We start from the raw sequence: 17,769 nt of genomic DNA on the forward strand, positions 1-17,769 counted from the left end.
ATAGTACAGCAGCAAAACCTTTAGGTTTAGAGATTCCTCAGTGCATTTTGGCAAAGAATGATCCCTAATTGCTCTCCTTACCTCCAGACCCATCTTATGACAACCAAAAAAAGTAAAGGGCCATTAAATAATGTCCCTTCCCAGTCCTTATATCTGCAACACCAATTCACTGTGTGCTGCTTCAGCTCACTACTCCTGAATTTCCCTGCTGGCTCTGGGGGAAGTTGTAGTGAAGCTGAGAAGATGCAGGCAAGCTCTTCTCCTCCAGTAGAGAGCATCAGAGCCAGTCAAGCCATGTATTACAGGTGTATTTATACTGGCATTTAAGAGAGATTCTCCTGGATGCTTTGAGAGCTGGAAGGAATTAATCTTAAATCTCTTGCCAGGCATAACATAATCACACCCTAGAAATATTGTTTTACAGTGTTAGCAATTCCTCTCAGGTAAGGCAACATACAGAGAAACAATGGAAAAATTTCCGCCTCAGCTATGGATGAGGTAGAAATCAAATCTGAGAACTCTCAGCTGCTTTTCTCCATGGTGCTATGGTAATTCCTTTCTAGCATTTAAATATTGCCATAGCACAGGTTGTCTCTGCCTGAGTTTAGGATTTTACTGAGCACTGTGAAAAAATGTATTTAAATCTTAATCTTGACAAAGATTAAGATTTAAATAAATTTGTATCTCAAAAAGGTATGTCCCACACTCATAGCAGATTAGGTACTGTAGAGGTTTGGAAAGCCTGTCCCTGCTCATTGCCCACCAGCATGTTGGATCTGTCTAGCATGTGATCTCTGAAACAATCACTGTCACACAAGTCTCACAGTGCATACAACCCAGCTATAATTTCAAAACCTGCAAAGAGAGAAAACAGCCCAGGAATCTTTTCTAGAGCAGTCTGCAAACTGTGACAAATCTGGGAGCTTTCTGACCAAGTAGACTGTAGCAGAAAGATGCTCCTTAGAGCAAGATCTCTTGGTAGCAATAGGATCTGGCTAATACAAAGAAATGCACTGAAAGTTTAGAGATTCTTGTAGAAAACCTGAGAATAACACAACCTAGGAGAGATAACTAGGATCTGTCCTGTAGGAACTCTCCTAAAAAAATTAAATTTGCAAACTGGGACCTCTAGGCTATAGATGTAGCTATACAGAAGCAGTTCAGGCAGCCCAAGAACCTGCAGAGTTCAGCTCTGGGAGCATCTGAGGTCTGGCCTATTGCTCTGACTCTGATCCTTGTAGTTGTCTGCCTTTTAGAAAGGGGAACTTTTAATCATTCCCTTCCAAAACTTTTCCAACACAACTAAAACCTTGACACGTTGAGATGGAAAGAAAAGAGCCTGCACCAAATCTTCAAAGAGAAAACACTAAACAAATTTAGTGTCACTGTCTGTACAGCATCTCCTTTTACTCCCCTTTTGACAGCCCTGGGAGCTTCTGGGATTTTAAGCACTCAGCATACCTCAATGCAGACTGGAGAATGGGAGGGCATGTGAAGTACAACAGCAAGGACAGGAAGGTTGACAAGACAAGCAAGAGGGATGCAGGTGTTCTGAGTACACAAGGTTTATGGATGACTTACTCAGTAATACACCATCAATTACACTGCTGCTGTCTCAGCTGGATGAACTCCTGGCAGACAGGAGGCAGCTGCAGGGATGAATCCACTTTTCTGTCAGTCATGATCAAGACCAACATTCCCCACTCGTCCAAATAGGTACATGTGTGCTCAGCTCTGCAGAGGAGTTACTGACAGCATCACAAATTGCTCCAGAGGTCCATTGGCCATCTGCTGCTTCCCTGCCTGGCTTTTTGGCAGCTCAGCCCAGGGAAGTTGGCACCACTGGGTCACCCTCTGTGCCACAACACTGCTGCTGGGCTGGCACAAACTTCCTGCTCAGTGGGCGTAACTGCCAGCCATTCCTGAGCTCAGAGGAAGATGGGGACTAAAATCTTTCAGGTGTTTTCAACAGCTTCCTAGAAACCACTGCAGTGTAAGACAAGTGGCCTCCCTGTTGCCTACAGAGTGCTGTAAGACCCCTGGAGGGATGGATTCCCATGGGATGGAGTGTTTCTCAGTAGCACAGCACCACTCACAGTATCAACCATCACACACCAATGCCACAACCCCTACCATATGTTCCCAAATGCACAGTACAAGTAGCAAAAGATGATGCCTCTTTGTTTTCTCTTCAGGTCTCTTCGCTAGTCTGTGTCTTTGCTTGGTGGCTGTTTGTGAAAGGAGTTTTTGTGCTTGTGGATTTTTGTTTCTGCCTCTAGACCTACAATAATCCCATAATTGTGATGCCAAGCAGTGCCTGAAGACCATTTTATCACAGTCTGTATAATGTGCAAATGCCATTAAGTTAGAGGGATTTTCTCATTAATTCTCCGTCCCAGTGACAAGCCAGGAATTAACACAATTGATTTTCCAGTCCCTGCTCATTATCAATCATCTAAGAACTTAGTCACATCTCATCTGTCCCACCTGGGTCCCAGTATATATTTATGGACTTCAACACATAAAACTAGTAAAACCAACACTCCTAGCAACCTCTGGACTCAAATCCCAGACAAAAACAAACTCTGTATGTTCCTAACTCCTTTGGTGGTAAACTTCCCACTATGTACCACAGTATCCTACAGAGAACCAGCAGTGGCCAGGTTAAGGAACAACTGATTCAACAACTGATCCAGCATTGCCTGTTGTGTTAATATTTTCTGTCTTGCACACAAAAGCAAAGCACACCTCTGTGTTGCTTTAAAAACAATTCATAGGGTGCTTGCTTCTTGGAAGAAGCAAATTCAAACTTCTGAAATGCAGTTAGTCGCACAAGCTCTCTGCCTCACCCTAGAGAGCCTGCAAATAAGTGTAATCTTTTAAAATCATTATTCCTCTTTGGCTCATCTGGATCCAGAAAGTACTCAAAACAGGCTCAGAGATGGAATTATCACTAGGTAATAATAACCTTTATGGAAGCTGTTTAAGGGTAATTCCAATCTTTTTTATTAGGTGACTTTTGAAATTTCCAGTACAGAAAGACGGTACCGATTTAGAATACTAAGCAATAAGAGGTTAGAAGGGTATTTCAGTCTGGGAACTGTTTCTCCAGATAATTGGATTCCTAATCCCTGAAAGGTCATGATCTCAGTTTACTGTGCTGGGACAGAAGGTGCCCAATTAGTCTTTTATGACATGATGCAGCACAGGCTTCTGCATTGCCTGCAAGGTAGCAACTTGTAAATCATCACAGGGAAAAAATAAAGATGTTGCAGGTACAAGGAAGTCAGGCTCTGGTAGACCAGCTCTGTCTTGTGTTCCCACTGGAGGAACGAGGTGGGAACAGGTTTCTCCCAGGTACTGTAAAACAACACCTCACAACATCCACAAACACAAAGGATGATAAAATCCTTTTGCCAAAGGTTGCGGGTGGGATAGCTCATATGGAAGAGTCTGTTCCTGTCTAGACAGGGCTGGGTACAACCTCTGCAGCCCAGACCTGGCTGCCCACCTTGGCTGAGCAGCATTGCTCTGTGTTGGCAGCTTTTCCTCAAGGCTCTGGCAGTGAAAGGCAATACCATTAGCAGGAAAGCATGGAGGAAGGGGAGGTGCTCCCTTCTTTATAGAGAACCCATATTAAATCACAAAATAATCTCTTAAGGACTGTGAAGTGTTTGGCTACAGCACAGAGGAGCTTGTAAATACAGTGGGATCAACCTCTTGTAAAACATCTTCACAAATGCAGAACAAAACACAGAACAAAACACACTATGCCCTTCTCTGTAGGGAGCTAACAGGAACTACCAGTGGGCTTAAATCTCGTCCTAAACAACAACAAAAACAACAAAAACAACCATCACCACCATCAGCACCAAAAAACCACCAAAACAAAAAATCAGGAGCTAAAATCAGCACTGATGTGTGAAGCATCACCTCACAAAAACTCATTAAGGTCACAGTCCAGATCACACCTGGTGTGTTCTTAGTACAATTAGTGCTACCAACAAGCACTGAATGTTTCATGCAAAGACTCTGCTATTGAATAAGGAGAAGGAATGTGTCTCTGGAAAGGAAAGCGTGCTCAAGGAACTGCTCCTTTCTGAATGAGGCACTAGGCAAAGAATGGTGTCAAGAGAAGAATAAAGATTACGCAAAATCAGGCAAACCTATGTCACCTTCCAGGTACCTAAAGTGACTGTGTCAGCATATGGAGCATTGCAGAAAGAAAATTCAACCCTTGTAGTTTCTGAAGATAAATCAAACCCATTAATTGGTTAATATGGGTAAGGCTTGTTGCACCCAGATGATTTTGTAAGTTCTTAATTAGACTTTTTGAGCAGCCAGGGATCTTGTCTGAATCCTCTCACATACCAGTGCTAACTCAGGGATGACATTTTGTTGTCTTTTTTTTTCACTTCACTGCAGACCACAAAGGTGTGCAGTTTTTTCTAATTATGCTAACAGCTTGCAAAATAAAATTATGGAGACTTTTTAAGGTTATACTGGAACTTAAAAAAAGCAAAAAACTGTCAGAAACCAAGACTTTCTCCTTCATCAAGGGCTGAGCTTAATTCTCTATGCAGCCTGGTAAATACATCCATTCGTGTGTAACAAGTTTTATGGCAGAATTCAGAATGGAACAGATTTTTATAGCCCTAGCACAGAATCCCAATTGGTGAGGCAATAAGACAGAAGCTGCAACACCACTGCAGACAAAGGACAAAGGCCAGGGCCAGCAGTGATGCTGGGAGGTACCAGGGATCAGAGGGGAGCACAGCAGGCTCCTGCCAGCTCCCTTGTCACCAGGACTCCAACACATCCCAGCAGCTCTGCCAGGCTGTACAGAGCTCTGTCAGATCCTTTCAGCCATATTCCACATTCCCCACATGCAGCTCTTCCAGCTCACTTCAGTCCTGCCTGGTAACCACACAGCCAGGCTGTTCTGCCCATCCAGGACGTGCATGGTGAGCTCTGACTGAAGCTAAATTCACAGCCCAGGCAGCAAGCCTGGGGATTCTCTTCACTGTCACTCACTTGGCAGTGACTGGAACAATTTATAGCAAATTGAAGGGTAAGGACTCGATAATGAAACTATTTCATTTCCATCTCTGATTCAGGTGTCACCTGTGAAACTGCAGACAGGAATGGGCTCTGGAAATGCATTGAAAGAACTTCAGATTTTCACCAGGCATTGCCTTCATCTTTATTCCTGTGCCCACCCACATCAGCTTTGTCATTATAAATGACTCCTTCCAATTCATTACCACAAGAACACAGCTGCTTGCATCCTTCACAGACAGGTATCACATGTAGAGCTCAAAGCTCCCAGCACTCAAGTGTTCTTCTCTTCCCCTGTCACCCCAGGAAAGGGGAAGCAATGCCTGCTGAAGCCATGGAACACCACAGTCTCTTTGGACAACTGGCTCATGTCATGGACAGAAAAATGGAGCACAGGCTGTGCTTGGCCACTGACATTTTACAAATGCCTGAGCTAGTATTGTGAACAGCACTCCTGCCCCAGAAGGCAGTTTCTGACTGGATTGGCACACTTGTATTGATGGTGACCCTTTCCATCAGTGTCAGCCACAGCTTCAAGGCATTTTATGACATTTATTTCAGACAAACATCTTAACACAAGTTCCAAATCCCACATTTCTGTATGCACCTCCATAGCCTGAGAGTTTGGGTCAATTTTACTGTTGAAGTTCTTGTTTGGCAGATGAAAATTGAACAGTCCATTTTCACTATTCCCATTGCAGCACAGACATTTCTACTGCATTACCTCCCTGCAGCTCAAACTATTCCCTGTCCCTTCCCCCATACACAGACAGGATTCACAGGATTTCAGATTTTCCCCCAGAAGTGTTAGCAGGAGAATGGTGACTAGAATGGTGAGGTTTTAAGTAAGAGAAAAAATCTACATCACATTCCATTTCCCCTAGAAAGTACAAAGCCTTACTTTAGTAAACGAGGAAAACATTTCTTCCCTTAAACTTTTCCTCCAGAAGATGCTTTTTTAGACAAGTCAGAATGCAACACACATTCTCTCTCACACACAAAAAACATATGGATCTCTAGAAAACAACCATTTCTTTTCCCTCCTGTGAGTCAGCTTGCTAGAGAGCTTGATATTCTCCTTTTTATGTCTCAATCCTCAGGAGACATGCAGGGCTCCTAAATTACTTGGATTTGTTTCTTCACCATCTGGAGATGAGTTAACTCTTAGTGGGAATCACTCATGTGAGCACATTGTACTTTGCATTCAACCCTTCTTAGCCCAACACTCCTCTGTGATAGGAATTTAGGAATGGCTGTTTCTGGCCATGAACAATCTTTAAAATTGAATATTCCTATACAGAGACACTGGAAACAGACCAATTTCCTGTTTAAGGATTTCCCAGGATATAGCTCTTCAGAAGACAAGGAGAAGGACAGTAGGCAGATGCAGAGGACTTGCAGTCTCAGAGGCAGATGTGAAATTCATGCACTGAGCCAAGTCATCTCCCTTCTCCAAATCCCAGGCTCTTTAGTCTAAGAACCACACAACCAGCTTTGTGAAAATGCTGAATACCTCTGGATAAAGCAGCACTGTATAACACAGCTAAAATTCCCTACATATAAGATTTTTTTTTCCTCTATAACACCTGAGTTTCTGTGTATCCACATCTTATGCAGGGATACTGACAGAACTACAACTACACCTGGAGTAGTTTAGATTCAGCTTCCCCAGCTCATCCTTTCCCTTGCATTTGAGCAAGTTAAAATCCTGGGATCCAATGACCTTGAAAACTAGGTAAATTAGGATATAGATTTTAAAATCCAGTCTATCACTGCTGAAAGGAGGACAGAGGCCCACTGCTGCTCACAGAATAGCAGGTGATTCCTGCCATGTAAGCTGGTGGTAAAAAAAGAAAAATCTTTTGACGTAAAGTAACCAGGATTTCAGCTTCTGCAGTCCATAATCATATAGCTGTCCTCTCCAACTCCCTTCTCGATTTTTGCCTTTAATCCTCCTCTCCCCATGTGCAAACGTTGTTTCACCTTTTCCTGGAAACCTCAGCTACAAAGGTTTGAAGAAGCAGAGATGCTGCAGAGGATTCATTCAGAAAGGAGCTTTACAGAAAGCCTACAGCACATCACTGGGGAGGCAGCTTTGTGTTTCTTGGTGGCTAATTAAATTCTACTTAAGGACTAATTTCAGAAAGAAGAATGGCATCACACAGCACAGCACCAAGTATATTCTTAAGCCTTTAATGAGCTCTAGAACACACACTAACACACACACCCAAAAGCACATGAATCCCTAGCATGTTATTCCCAAACTCTCCTTTATTTATATTGACTGGATCTAAGGTTTATACAGCAGTAGAGTTATCCCCCACAGGTTAAAATATGACTCAGCTGGGGCATACTGTGGCCTCATGTCATACAGAAAGTAATTTATACTCTCTCTGAAGTAATTTCATCAACCCTTGGGAGAATGGCTAACGAGACTGGGAAGATGGTTTATTAGACTCTCTTTCCATTAGGTCAAAGTCTGAGAAACTGCTCATTTCCCACAGCACAGTGATTTGTGCAGATGTATTTACAAACACTGCATGAAATGTAAATCGCCTGGATTTGCCCCTTATATCAAACCAGCATTTGGTTTATTCCCTTACCAGCTTATTTGGGGCACAGGCTTTGTTTTTTGGCTTGCTGGCACACCTAAAAGCATGCATCATCTTTACTCTTTGTACTACATCAGTGACAGGGCACACAAACCAAACCACTCCCTAAAAGAACTTTCCATTCTGTCCATCCTAAAGACTCTAGGCTTTATTAAAATTGCCAAACTGGTCATGGACCTAGCACTAGAACAAAGATCAGCTGCCAGGATCTCCCACCTCAATTAGCACCTAAAATCACTGCCAGACTGGCAGAGCTGCCCAGTGCTACCCTAGCCTAGGACAAGACATCTGAAAGGTGCCAACCAGGAGGCAGACTGGGGGAGGCAGAACCTAACCTCTTGTTTCTAAGCACTCTCTACACTTTCAAGCCCCTAGAACAGCATTTCAGATCCAGTGTTTTAGCGAGGTTCTCACTGCTTTCCTTGCTTCCTGACAAACCACCTGTGACACATCTGTCAGCCAGCATGTTCATCTTGATCTGTTATTGACACAGCCATCTCATTAAGGAGCAGCTTCTCCTCCTTGCTGTTTCATGATGAAGTAGCATGATGGTGCCATAGATTTTTAATTCTTCAAATCACTCAGGTCCTGGCAAGCCAATGGGAATTAAGAAGTGGACAGACAGGGGTTATAGTTTGTTCAGATTTGCTCTGCTTTTAAAAAACCCTTGGAGAGGTTGTGAACTCTGGTGTGAACTCCTCACTCAGGATAGTGTGTGCATGAAGCCTGGAAAAGATGTGCAAACACAAGATTCTTTCCGAGGGAATGGATAAACTTGGCTGATAACCCACTGTTCCTGCAGATTAGGGAGATAAATGTTGGAGCAAGTCACACTCTCTCTGACCCCAAAGGAATGCTTAACTATGTGCTTCAAGTTTTTGTCAAGCAGACAAATCCTGGTGAAACATCTGGATTAGAACATGGGTTTTCCTCATGATGTAGCAAGAATAAACATTGACAGCATTGAGAGTTATCATCAGAAGACAGTGTAAAAAAAAAATCCCTTGACAAATTTGTTCATTTTGGGTCTTACTCTGAGTTCAGAAAAGCACAAAGACCTTGTTTCAAACAATAAAACATGGGCATGATCCTGCCCAGCACTGAGAATGTTTCCTTTACACATACAGCTGCAATAAGCCAGCCCTGCTGAGCTTTACTGAAACTTACACATTTTTAGGCAATGCTGAGAGCCATTGATTTTATCTTGGTTGGACATTTAACTCCACCTTAAAATGAAAAATAGCCTTAAGAACCCAGCACAGCATTTCCTTCCTTAAACACGTAATTAAGCAGGCTCAAAATCAAAGTATAAAGCGACTGAAGGTGATTCAAATAAAAATAATCTACCAGTGACCAGACAAAGCAAGATGTGAGGGGAAAGGCCAAGTTATTAAGGTTTCAGACTGGAAAGCAGAACTCTCCTCCAAAGAGCATCACCTTGAATAAGCAGCAGTGACTCAGTCTACTCACCCAAGCAATAGTGAGAATAGAGTCCAAGCTCCCAAAAACACTATAAAAGCATTAAGATTTTCCACTGGGGATTCAAGATGTGTTAAAAGCAATTGACTGAAGAGTCACACATAGTGTGCAGACACTGCATTCTTCCCCCCACGAGTGCACTGCCCCTCATGCACAGCTTGCCTGTGCTCTGGTGAAAGCTCAGTCCTCAGCATCTGACCAGAAAGCTTGTTAAGCCATCGACAAAAGCTTTATAATTTAAGAGCTGACTAGCTTTCTTCAAATGCCTGTTTCTGCCAGTACCTGCCTAGGCCAGGTCATAATATGCACAATATAAATATGCACAACACATACCTGTCCAGTCATAATATGCACAATAGAAATTCACTTGCAGACATTTATCTTCCAAGTTCCAGAAGGAGAACCAGAGGAGACCCAGTGAGATAAAACCAAACACTAAAAAAACCATTGCAAACCCAGCTCGTGGGTTCCTATAGAGAAAAGGCACTGCAGCAGCAATGGAAGAGCAACTCTGCCATCTGCAGACACTCGGAAATGCAGCTTCCTGATTTGGGATCAGACCACGTATTGATGTTATGTTATCTGCATTTTATCCTTTGTAATTATGCCCAAATGCATTTGCGGAACACACTGCACCACTGGCCAAGGCAGGAAAATTTCAAACCATGCTTTAGGCTCATTTACAACACACATGGGAGGCACTCTGCACAGTTCTGTGGAGTAGTGACATGGCACTGGAAAATTGGCAGAACACACTGGTGAGGATGAAAAAGTTCATCTTTATTAAAGATACTAAAGTTCAGCTGAAACCTCCTTAGAAAAGCTGAGCAGTACATGGCACAGAAAACTGCATCAGAGAAAATTCTGCACATTGATGAACACACTGGAACTATTTTAAGTCTGCCATTAGTAGGAGATGATCACTGCTACAGAACTCTTTGCCTTGTGATAGGGAAGGACAGGAATATGTGATTCATGAAAGGACTTTTACACAAAAAAAGTATGATTTTTCAGGCACTTAAACATGGCAGATGAAGATCCTCTTTCTTTAGTGGCCATGTTTTAATCCATGTGCAAAAATACAACTTGACTAATAGAAAAGAATCAAACACGGCATAATTAACAGAGTAACATTCAGACAGTTTATTGGGTAAGAAGAAAGGCCAGGAGGTGCTTTAGGACACATTAACAGATGGGCTACAGATCTGTTCAACTACCAGTGCAAACTCATCACACTGCAACACAGCTCATCAAGAGAGACCTGAAAGAAGTTTCTAAAGTTTATATTCATGAAAAGTAGCATGGGACAGGGAGAACAGGGGTAGGAGGAGACTCAGCATCTTCACCACAAAGCAAACCAATAAATGAACCTCACTTATTACTCAAGGATTGTATGTGAAGATTATTTTGGCCTAATTACATGGGTTAAGTCAGCCTTTATGTTAGTTCATACCTAAAATGTTTCCTAGTACTAACAAGCTTTTTGGAAAGCACACAGAGATAAAGCACTTTTTACTTTCAAAGCTCTCTATGACAATGATGTCAGCTCAACATCCCTGTGAGGTAGGCAAAAATCAGCTGCTTGCTGAGACACAGAGAAGTTAAATTACTTCCTCACAGCTATGGTGAAGAATGTGTTAGTTATTACTAATATCCTTAAGAACCTGGAATGATACTGTTTTTCAAAGAGAGGGAATTGGAGCATCTGCTTGTAAGGAATTTCCACAGTGTCATCTCATTTTTAGTACTTAAACACTTAGAATCCTCCCTGCCTCAGAAATTGTTCCACACATATATTTTTGTACTAATGAGCTGTTTCCTCTCAGTAACAAAAAGCACTGGTCCTTTCCAGCCCTAAGTAGACATCCTACCCAGGAAAGGGCAACCAAAATACAGTAAGATTTACATACTCTATGCCACCAATGATCTTCCCATCATTACAATTACAATTATCAAAGATACAAGCCAAGTTACTGTAAGGAATTTAGCTGAAGTACTCTAGTTTTTGTAAAAGAAGTAGAGAAAAGATAACTAACCATTCTTTGAAACTGAAAGCTATTCAGAACCAAGCTATCACTGAAATGAAGCACACAGCTGCTACAAAGGGCAGGATTACCCAATAAAACTGTGTATCCCCAACTGCAAGGTTAACAGATGTGTCAGCTCAGCCCTTATCCCTACAAAAGCTTTTGGTTTGCAGAAGTGTGAAATGGGTTTTGGAGCCAAGCTCTTCTTCATTCTGTAGAAGAATACTGTTACAAAGAAGTAACAGTAGAAACTCAGTTGTGTATATCTGTGTAGAAAAAATTTTCCAAAATCTTCTGGGTATCTCCCTCCATTCACCTGAGCTGAACTTTTGCATTTTCTCTTTGTGTTTTTAATCTAAACAAAGATTTTGCTGTAGAAAGCAGTTGCAGAACTCTATCTCTTCTTGTCCTGCCCCTAGCCAGATCAGAGAGATGATTTGCCCATTTTAATAAATAACAGATGAAACTGTGCCTCATTAAATAGGCGTGCAAAGACTCCTTCTTATAAATTTCAGCTCAGATGTAACACTGCATAACATGAAGCTGTGAAAACAATCTCTAAATAGCTGATCCATGTAACCTGGTACCATCAACCCAGCTGTACTGCTGCCAGTACAAACCACTGATGAGACAAGTGGCTCTTTCAGATGAACACCACGAGGGCATAACTCACCTGTGACAGAGGCAGGGTAACACCATGGGAGTTTATTGCTAGCTTATTGCTTGTGTGTAAAAGCCCTTCATACAGTGGTTCACCCACTTGTTCCAAAGCAAAGCTGTGACTTGGCACCAGCAGCTCCAGCTCAACACCTCTGACAATTCCTCTGAGCTTCTCACAGCTCCTGCAAAGAAGCTTTTCACCAAAACCTGCATACAGGTACTAAATAACACCGAATTCAGTTGCCACTCAGTATTATGGTATGGATAAAAGCCATTTTTGCACTGGAAGGCACACGTTTTCCCCATTATGTTTGGCATGTTTTTCACACAGCTACATAACTGCTGAAACCATCAGCTCTCCAGAGGGCCACAAGAACAGCAAGTGGCAAGATCTGCAGGAGAAAACAAAGCAACACTGTAAGGTATAGAGGGAAGAGGTGGGGAACTTCCCTTCAGAGATCACTTACTTGTGATTCAGTGACACAAACTCTGGATTTTATTAAGAAAAACCTTGTCAACAACATTGGTTTCTTCCTGTTTCCAGACCTAATTTTTATGTAGAGGCAATGCAACAATCCAGATTTGCATTTTCTAACACTATATCTTTCTTCTTTGCTGAACTGGGCTTCTTATAAAACATTTCACTACAATACTGTGGGCCTCTAAATAAACAGAGAAAAAACAAATGAAAAAACATAAATATTTTTTAAAATAATGAATTGGTTCTTTCACCTATGTATCTATTAATCCACAGCTATTCACAGGAATCTGGCACTCTGTCAGCTTCCCATTAACTCAAAAACTGTCCTTTCAGAGAGTAAATTCTAAGCAAATACAAAAACGGAAACCACTTGTTTTTCTACCCATTGAGGGCTTTCCAGTTGCATGGTTTGCATTTACAGCTTCAGTGCTTGTAGCAGAATACAGATTTACTGCTTGGGGGTTAAAGTTTGTGCAGTGGGCTAAATGTGCTCCATTTTAGCACCACAACCCACAGAGGTTTGTAACTTTGAAATTTCTAGACTATATGGAACAAGCAGAAGCAATAGCTCATGAATCAGCATCTAGTACATTTCAGGGGGCTTGGAAATAAAAGCTTAAAATTTGGCTAGGAAAAACAAAAAAATTAAAACATACAACAGATGAACTATGCTTACAAGGGAGTGAAGTAAGGGCATCTACATTGTTGTGATGCTAAACATTTGGCAGTGTTTTCTGATTCCCATATGAGAGCCACTGGACTCCTTCACCATGGTAAGAGCTATCATTGTGCTTGTGAAGTGAATGGAGAGTGTGGTTGGAGGCTCTATCTTTCATTGAACTGACAGTGAAAAAATTTTCCTTGACCTCATGTCACCTTGCTCCTCAAAGCAAAGCCATACAGTTCATCCCTTTTGAAAAACTGACAATACACTTTTTTGAAGTCTGTTGTACAAGCTATCCAAGACCAGAAGTCATAACATTCACTATCAGGAGTGCAAGGTGGTCTTTCCATTCTTCTCACTGTCCATAACAGGTCATTTACTCATAACATCCACTGTTAATTGGCATGAACAGTGAATTTTGAGGCCTGACACTCTACAGCTGCTATCACAGTTTGGGCAGAGCACCAGCTGGTGCCAGTGTAATGCCAAAAACGTAGAAAAGCCCCAGCAGGAGATTGAGTTTGGCTGTCCGCTGAGGAATTTTGCTGAAGCTCTGACTCCGGAATTGTCTTTCCAGGGAAAAGGCCATGGGGATGGTGAGCAGTGGCAACGCCATGCTGATGGTATAGCGTGTGGCCAGCACACAGAAGATCAGGTAGGGCAAGAAGAGCAGCACAGTGTAGAGGATGTAGGAGAAGGTGGGGCCGATGAGGATGGCCAAGGTGACAATTCCCGCCTGCCGGTCCGACTCCATGTCGCGGGTGTTGTTGCTGTGCAGGATGGCCTCAGTGCTGAGGGCCAGAGGGACAGCGTAGAGCAGGGGTGACACAGACAGGTACCCGACCTGCACTGCGTGGGCAAACATGACAGCCAGGGGCCCAAAGGTGATCAGGATCACCACATCGCCAAGCGCGACGTATTTAAATCCAATTCCTGTGGCAAGACACAAGGATAAAGTCAAGCATCATCAAACTGCTCAAGTGACACAAGAGAATGGATGACAGAACAGTTCAGCCCTTTCCCACAACAATACTGCAAAACAACCAATGGACACACAGCTATGGACAAGAAACATATTATCTCTCTTTTCAAACATAACAAAGGAAAAGCAGTTTGCAGATTTCTCCAGACAAACAATGTAACAGAAATTAAGGGCCAGGTTTTAATACCCATCTAGAAGTACCTAATTCTACAGAAACCTGTAGAAATAAGATACGTTTCATGCTTACTAGAACCTGATCCTGAAGAAATCTAGAAAATGCTCGGAACAAAATGCAAAACTGACAAGACTCTTTCAGGGAAACCCACATAACTGAAAGTCAGACAATCTGAAACTAAATTGCTTTTTCTTCTCCTAGTAATGATGTTTGTATCTATCCAACACATGAAGACATTAAAATATCCTTGTCTTAAGAAAAATCACAAACTGTTCAGCATTCACAGTGAAGCTCTATCTAAAGAATAACAATAAGTAACATTCCCTCCAAAGGCAAGAAAAGATGTCATTAGATACACTGCTAAACAAGATGAGATAAACATCACAAAAAGATTCAGCAATAGTTTTAATAAGCATTCAAAGTTATATATGTAAATAATAATGCTTCAACACTATTATCCAACTGAAAATCTCAGTACGACTCTTCCCACAACATTCAATGGCAAAGAATACAAGTTTAAGTACCAACACTTCAGGAAATACCACAAATATTTTACGGCAGTGCACTAGATAGATCACGTGTGTCTTCCAGAAACATTTGACAATTCAGCCGATTCCATCACATCTCCATTCAGATTCACAACAAACGGGATGCAGCACTTACCTCCGGTATACAGGAAGGAGCTGGAAAGACCTCCAAAGTAAATCAAGGCGAGATGCTCCAGCTTGAGCGTGGAGACAGCGTAGAGCCCAGCAGCAAAGATACAGCCCACGGTGTACAGGAAGACTCCAAACCGGACTACATCCTGCGGCTCCAAAATCTGGTCCACCAAAGTCCTGTCATCACTCTTCTTGTGATCGATGCCTTTGGAGAAATCATAGTAGGTATTCACCAAGTTGCCGGCGCCGTGCACAGCCAGGACGGTCACGGCGCTCCCCAGCAGCAGCCCGGGGTCGAGCGTTCCCTCCGCTCGGTAGGCCAGCGCGCTGCCCAGCGCCACGGGGGTCAGCGAGGCGCTGAAGCTCCAGGGCCGCAGCGCCAGCACGTAGGCCGCACACTTGTGTCTCCAGCTGCCGCCGGAGGCTCCATCGACACCCGCCGGCGCTGCGCCGCTGCCGTTCCTCTCGCCGCCGCGGGGGCTCTCGGCGCTGATGTTGATCTTCTGCACCGGGTCTGCCGGCCCCATGCTCGGCCCGCCGTGTCGCAGCAGCAGCACCTAGAAGGGGAAGGGCCGCGCGTTAGCAGAGCCGCGGGGCGCGGGGGGAGCGGGCAGCGCCGCCGCCATGGCGGCCTGAGGGCGAGGCGGGAGCGCCGCCATTGCCCGGCCGCCAGCCACCCCCGCGGCCCTGCGCCAGGGGTTCCGCACCCGCCGGCACCTCCCGCTGTTATCAATTAAAAGGAAAATTAAGCGGCCCACGGCGTCACGCGCGGCGACGAGGGGTCACCTCGCAGCGCACACCAGCAGCACGATTCACGTCATAGCGGCCGCGGAGTGTCCGGAGCCCGGCGCGGCCACAGCCCGCCCTGGTGCTGTCGCGGGCAGCCGGACACATTTCAGCGGAGCACAGCGCGAGCGGCAGCGCCCTGCTCACTGCGCGCATGCGCACGGCGCGCACAGCCCCAGCATGGTTCGCGCTGGGAAGGACAGTAAAATTAAAACTCATCAGTTTTTACTCCTGCCATAGCAGGGACACCTTCCACTAGCCAAGGCTGCCTCATCCAACCTGGCCTTGGACAATTCCACGGATGGGACAGCCACAGCTTCTCTGAACAACCTCTGCCAGGACCTCACCACCCTCACATTTTCCCAACATATAAACTGAATTTCCTCTTTCAGTCTGAGCTCGTTCTCCCTTGTCTGTCACTACAATTCGTGATGAAGAGTCCCTCCTCGGCCTCCTTGTAGGCCCTTCCAGATACTGCAAGGCTGCTCTGAGATTTCCACACAATCTCTTCTGCCACGGAGGAGATGCTCTAGCAGTCCCATCTCGTAGCTCCGCCGTGTGACAGCACCACACAGCTCGGTGTCAGTTGCTGAGGGTGCCTCAATCCCTTTGCCTGTGTCGCCGACAAAGTTGCTGAACACTAATCAACCCCAGTTTCACCCCTGAGTGACACCACTGGTCCCTGCTCCCCGTGTGGGAAACGAGCCGCTGACGGCAACTCTTTACGTGCGGCTCTCCAGCTAGTCCTTTATCCACCGAGTGGTCCATCCGTCAAATCCATGTCTCCCCAGTTCAGAGAGCAGGATGCCCTGCGGACAGGGCGGAACGCTCCGCACAGGCCCAGGCAGACGCTGCCGGTTGCTCTGCCCCATCCCCATGCACAGCCCGCCACAGCCGGCGCCTCACGGAAGGGCGGAAGCCGGCATCGGGAAGGCGGGCCTACTCAGCAAGCCCAGCCATCTCATTGGTCAGGCCTGCCGCCACTCAGGAATGATTGCCTTGGTGATTGGTCGGAAGAAGACTGTCCTTGCGGTTCCTCGGGGAAGGGGCGGAGCTTTGGGCGTTTCTTCCCTTTCCTCTTTTTCTATTGGTTAGCGGTGATGTCGATCACGGCGTTCCCGGGAGCCTATTGGCCAGCGGCGTCTGGCCGGCGCGGCAGGCGCGGCAGCGGGGCGGTCGCGGGGCCCGGAGCAGGGGAGCCGGCGGCGGCCGGGGCGGCGGCGGGTGAGTGAGAGCGGCGGTGCCTCCCATCATCATCGCCTTCCCTTCCCTTCGCCTCCCGCTGCCCGCCCGGCCCGGCCTGCCCGAGCCCCCAGCCGCGCGGCGCTGCCGCCTGCGGCCCCGCCGGCCGTGCCTGCCTTTCCCCGCCTCAGCCCTCCCTCCCTCCCGGCCTGCGGAGCCCCCCCACCCCCGGATCGGGCCTGCCGGTCCTGCCCGCCGGGTCTGCGGCCCTCAGGGAATCCCCGGCAGGACAGCGGGCTGGGGCGATGGGCAGCAGCACCCCTCGCTGCTCCTTGATCCGGGGGAGCCTCTCCTGGCTCCTGCCAGCAGCCACCTCACCTACGGTCCCGCTGGATATCTCTGACCGTGTGTGGAATATCTGGGGAGAAGCACTTGAATTTATAGTGTCAGTGCTTGGTTTGGTCTTATGTAATCTGAATATCGGGAGGGACGTCAAGCATCTGGAATGGTTTTGACGTAAAGAAAGGCTCCTGAGAAAGTTTGTTGATGTGTTATGCTAGGAAACCCCCTGTTGCAATGACTGGTGTTGCTATAACTGGACTTCCCATCTCTAAATATCTGCTGGAGGATGTAACACTTGCCAGGCCCTGGGTGCTGAGTCTCCCTTGTGTTGGTGTAACACTGAGGTGTCTGTGGAGAAACTTGTAGCAATACAATCCTGGGAATGATTGTGCTTACTTATTATAGGTAATTGCAAACCCTAGTTTGACCCTGCTCTTTTCAGCTGTTGCATGACCCTTGATTTAGGATTAGATCACCACAGGGCACCTGACCTACTGCAACTCATTTTGGTATTTGAGGAATTAGAGAGCAAATAGGCTGGGGGTCAAGCTATGTGATATGTGTTGATACAATTTTATCATGGAGTGTAAAGCCTAAGGAATATAGTCATTACTTGTAATTTTATGGTGTACTGACCCAGCATCTTCATGTGTATTTTGGAA

The 17,769-nt window shown here is 45.2% G+C and overlaps 2 protein-coding genes across 6 annotated transcripts in view; one reads left to right on the forward strand and one right to left on the reverse strand.

Annotated features, from left to right (window-relative positions):
* Positions 1 to 10,268: 10,268 nt before the first annotated feature.
* UBIAD1 (UbiA prenyltransferase domain containing 1) lies at positions 10,269 to 16,481 on the reverse strand. Of its 2 annotated transcripts, none has more exons than XM_085079983.1 (3): positions 15,505 to 16,481; positions 14,802 to 15,354; positions 10,269 to 13,914 (listed from the first exon to the last, which is right to left on the reverse strand). In XM_085079983.1, the coding sequence occupies exons 2-3, from the start codon at positions 15,322 to 15,324 to the stop codon at positions 13,427 to 13,429; spliced, it is 1,011 nt and encodes a 336-aa protein (XP_084936109.1). In that variant the 5' UTR covers positions 15,325 to 15,354; positions 15,505 to 16,481; the 3' UTR covers positions 10,269 to 13,426. The 2 variants fall into 2 exon arrangements, with proteins under 2 accessions (XP_084936109.1, XP_084936108.1); XM_085079982.1 differs by having other exon boundaries at positions 15,584 to 16,480.
* A 181-nt stretch (positions 16,482 to 16,662) lies between these two features.
* MTOR (mechanistic target of rapamycin kinase) overlaps positions 16,663 to 17,769 on the forward strand; it is a 63,070-nt gene continuing 61,963 nt past the window's right edge. For all 4 annotated transcript variants that reach the window (XM_085079974.1, XM_085079975.1, XM_085079976.1 and 1 more), the window contains exon 1: positions 16,663 to 16,807. The gene's annotated coding sequence lies outside the window, so the exon portion shown is untranslated. The remainder of the gene's footprint in view (positions 16,808 to 17,769) is intronic.

Source organism: Lichenostomus cassidix, chromosome 21 (genome assembly GCF_008360975.1).
Source record: "Lichenostomus cassidix isolate B80296 chromosome 21, HeHo_3.0, whole genome shotgun sequence".
NCBI classification, from domain to species: domain Eukaryota; kingdom Metazoa; phylum Chordata; class Aves; order Passeriformes; family Meliphagidae; genus Lichenostomus; species Lichenostomus cassidix.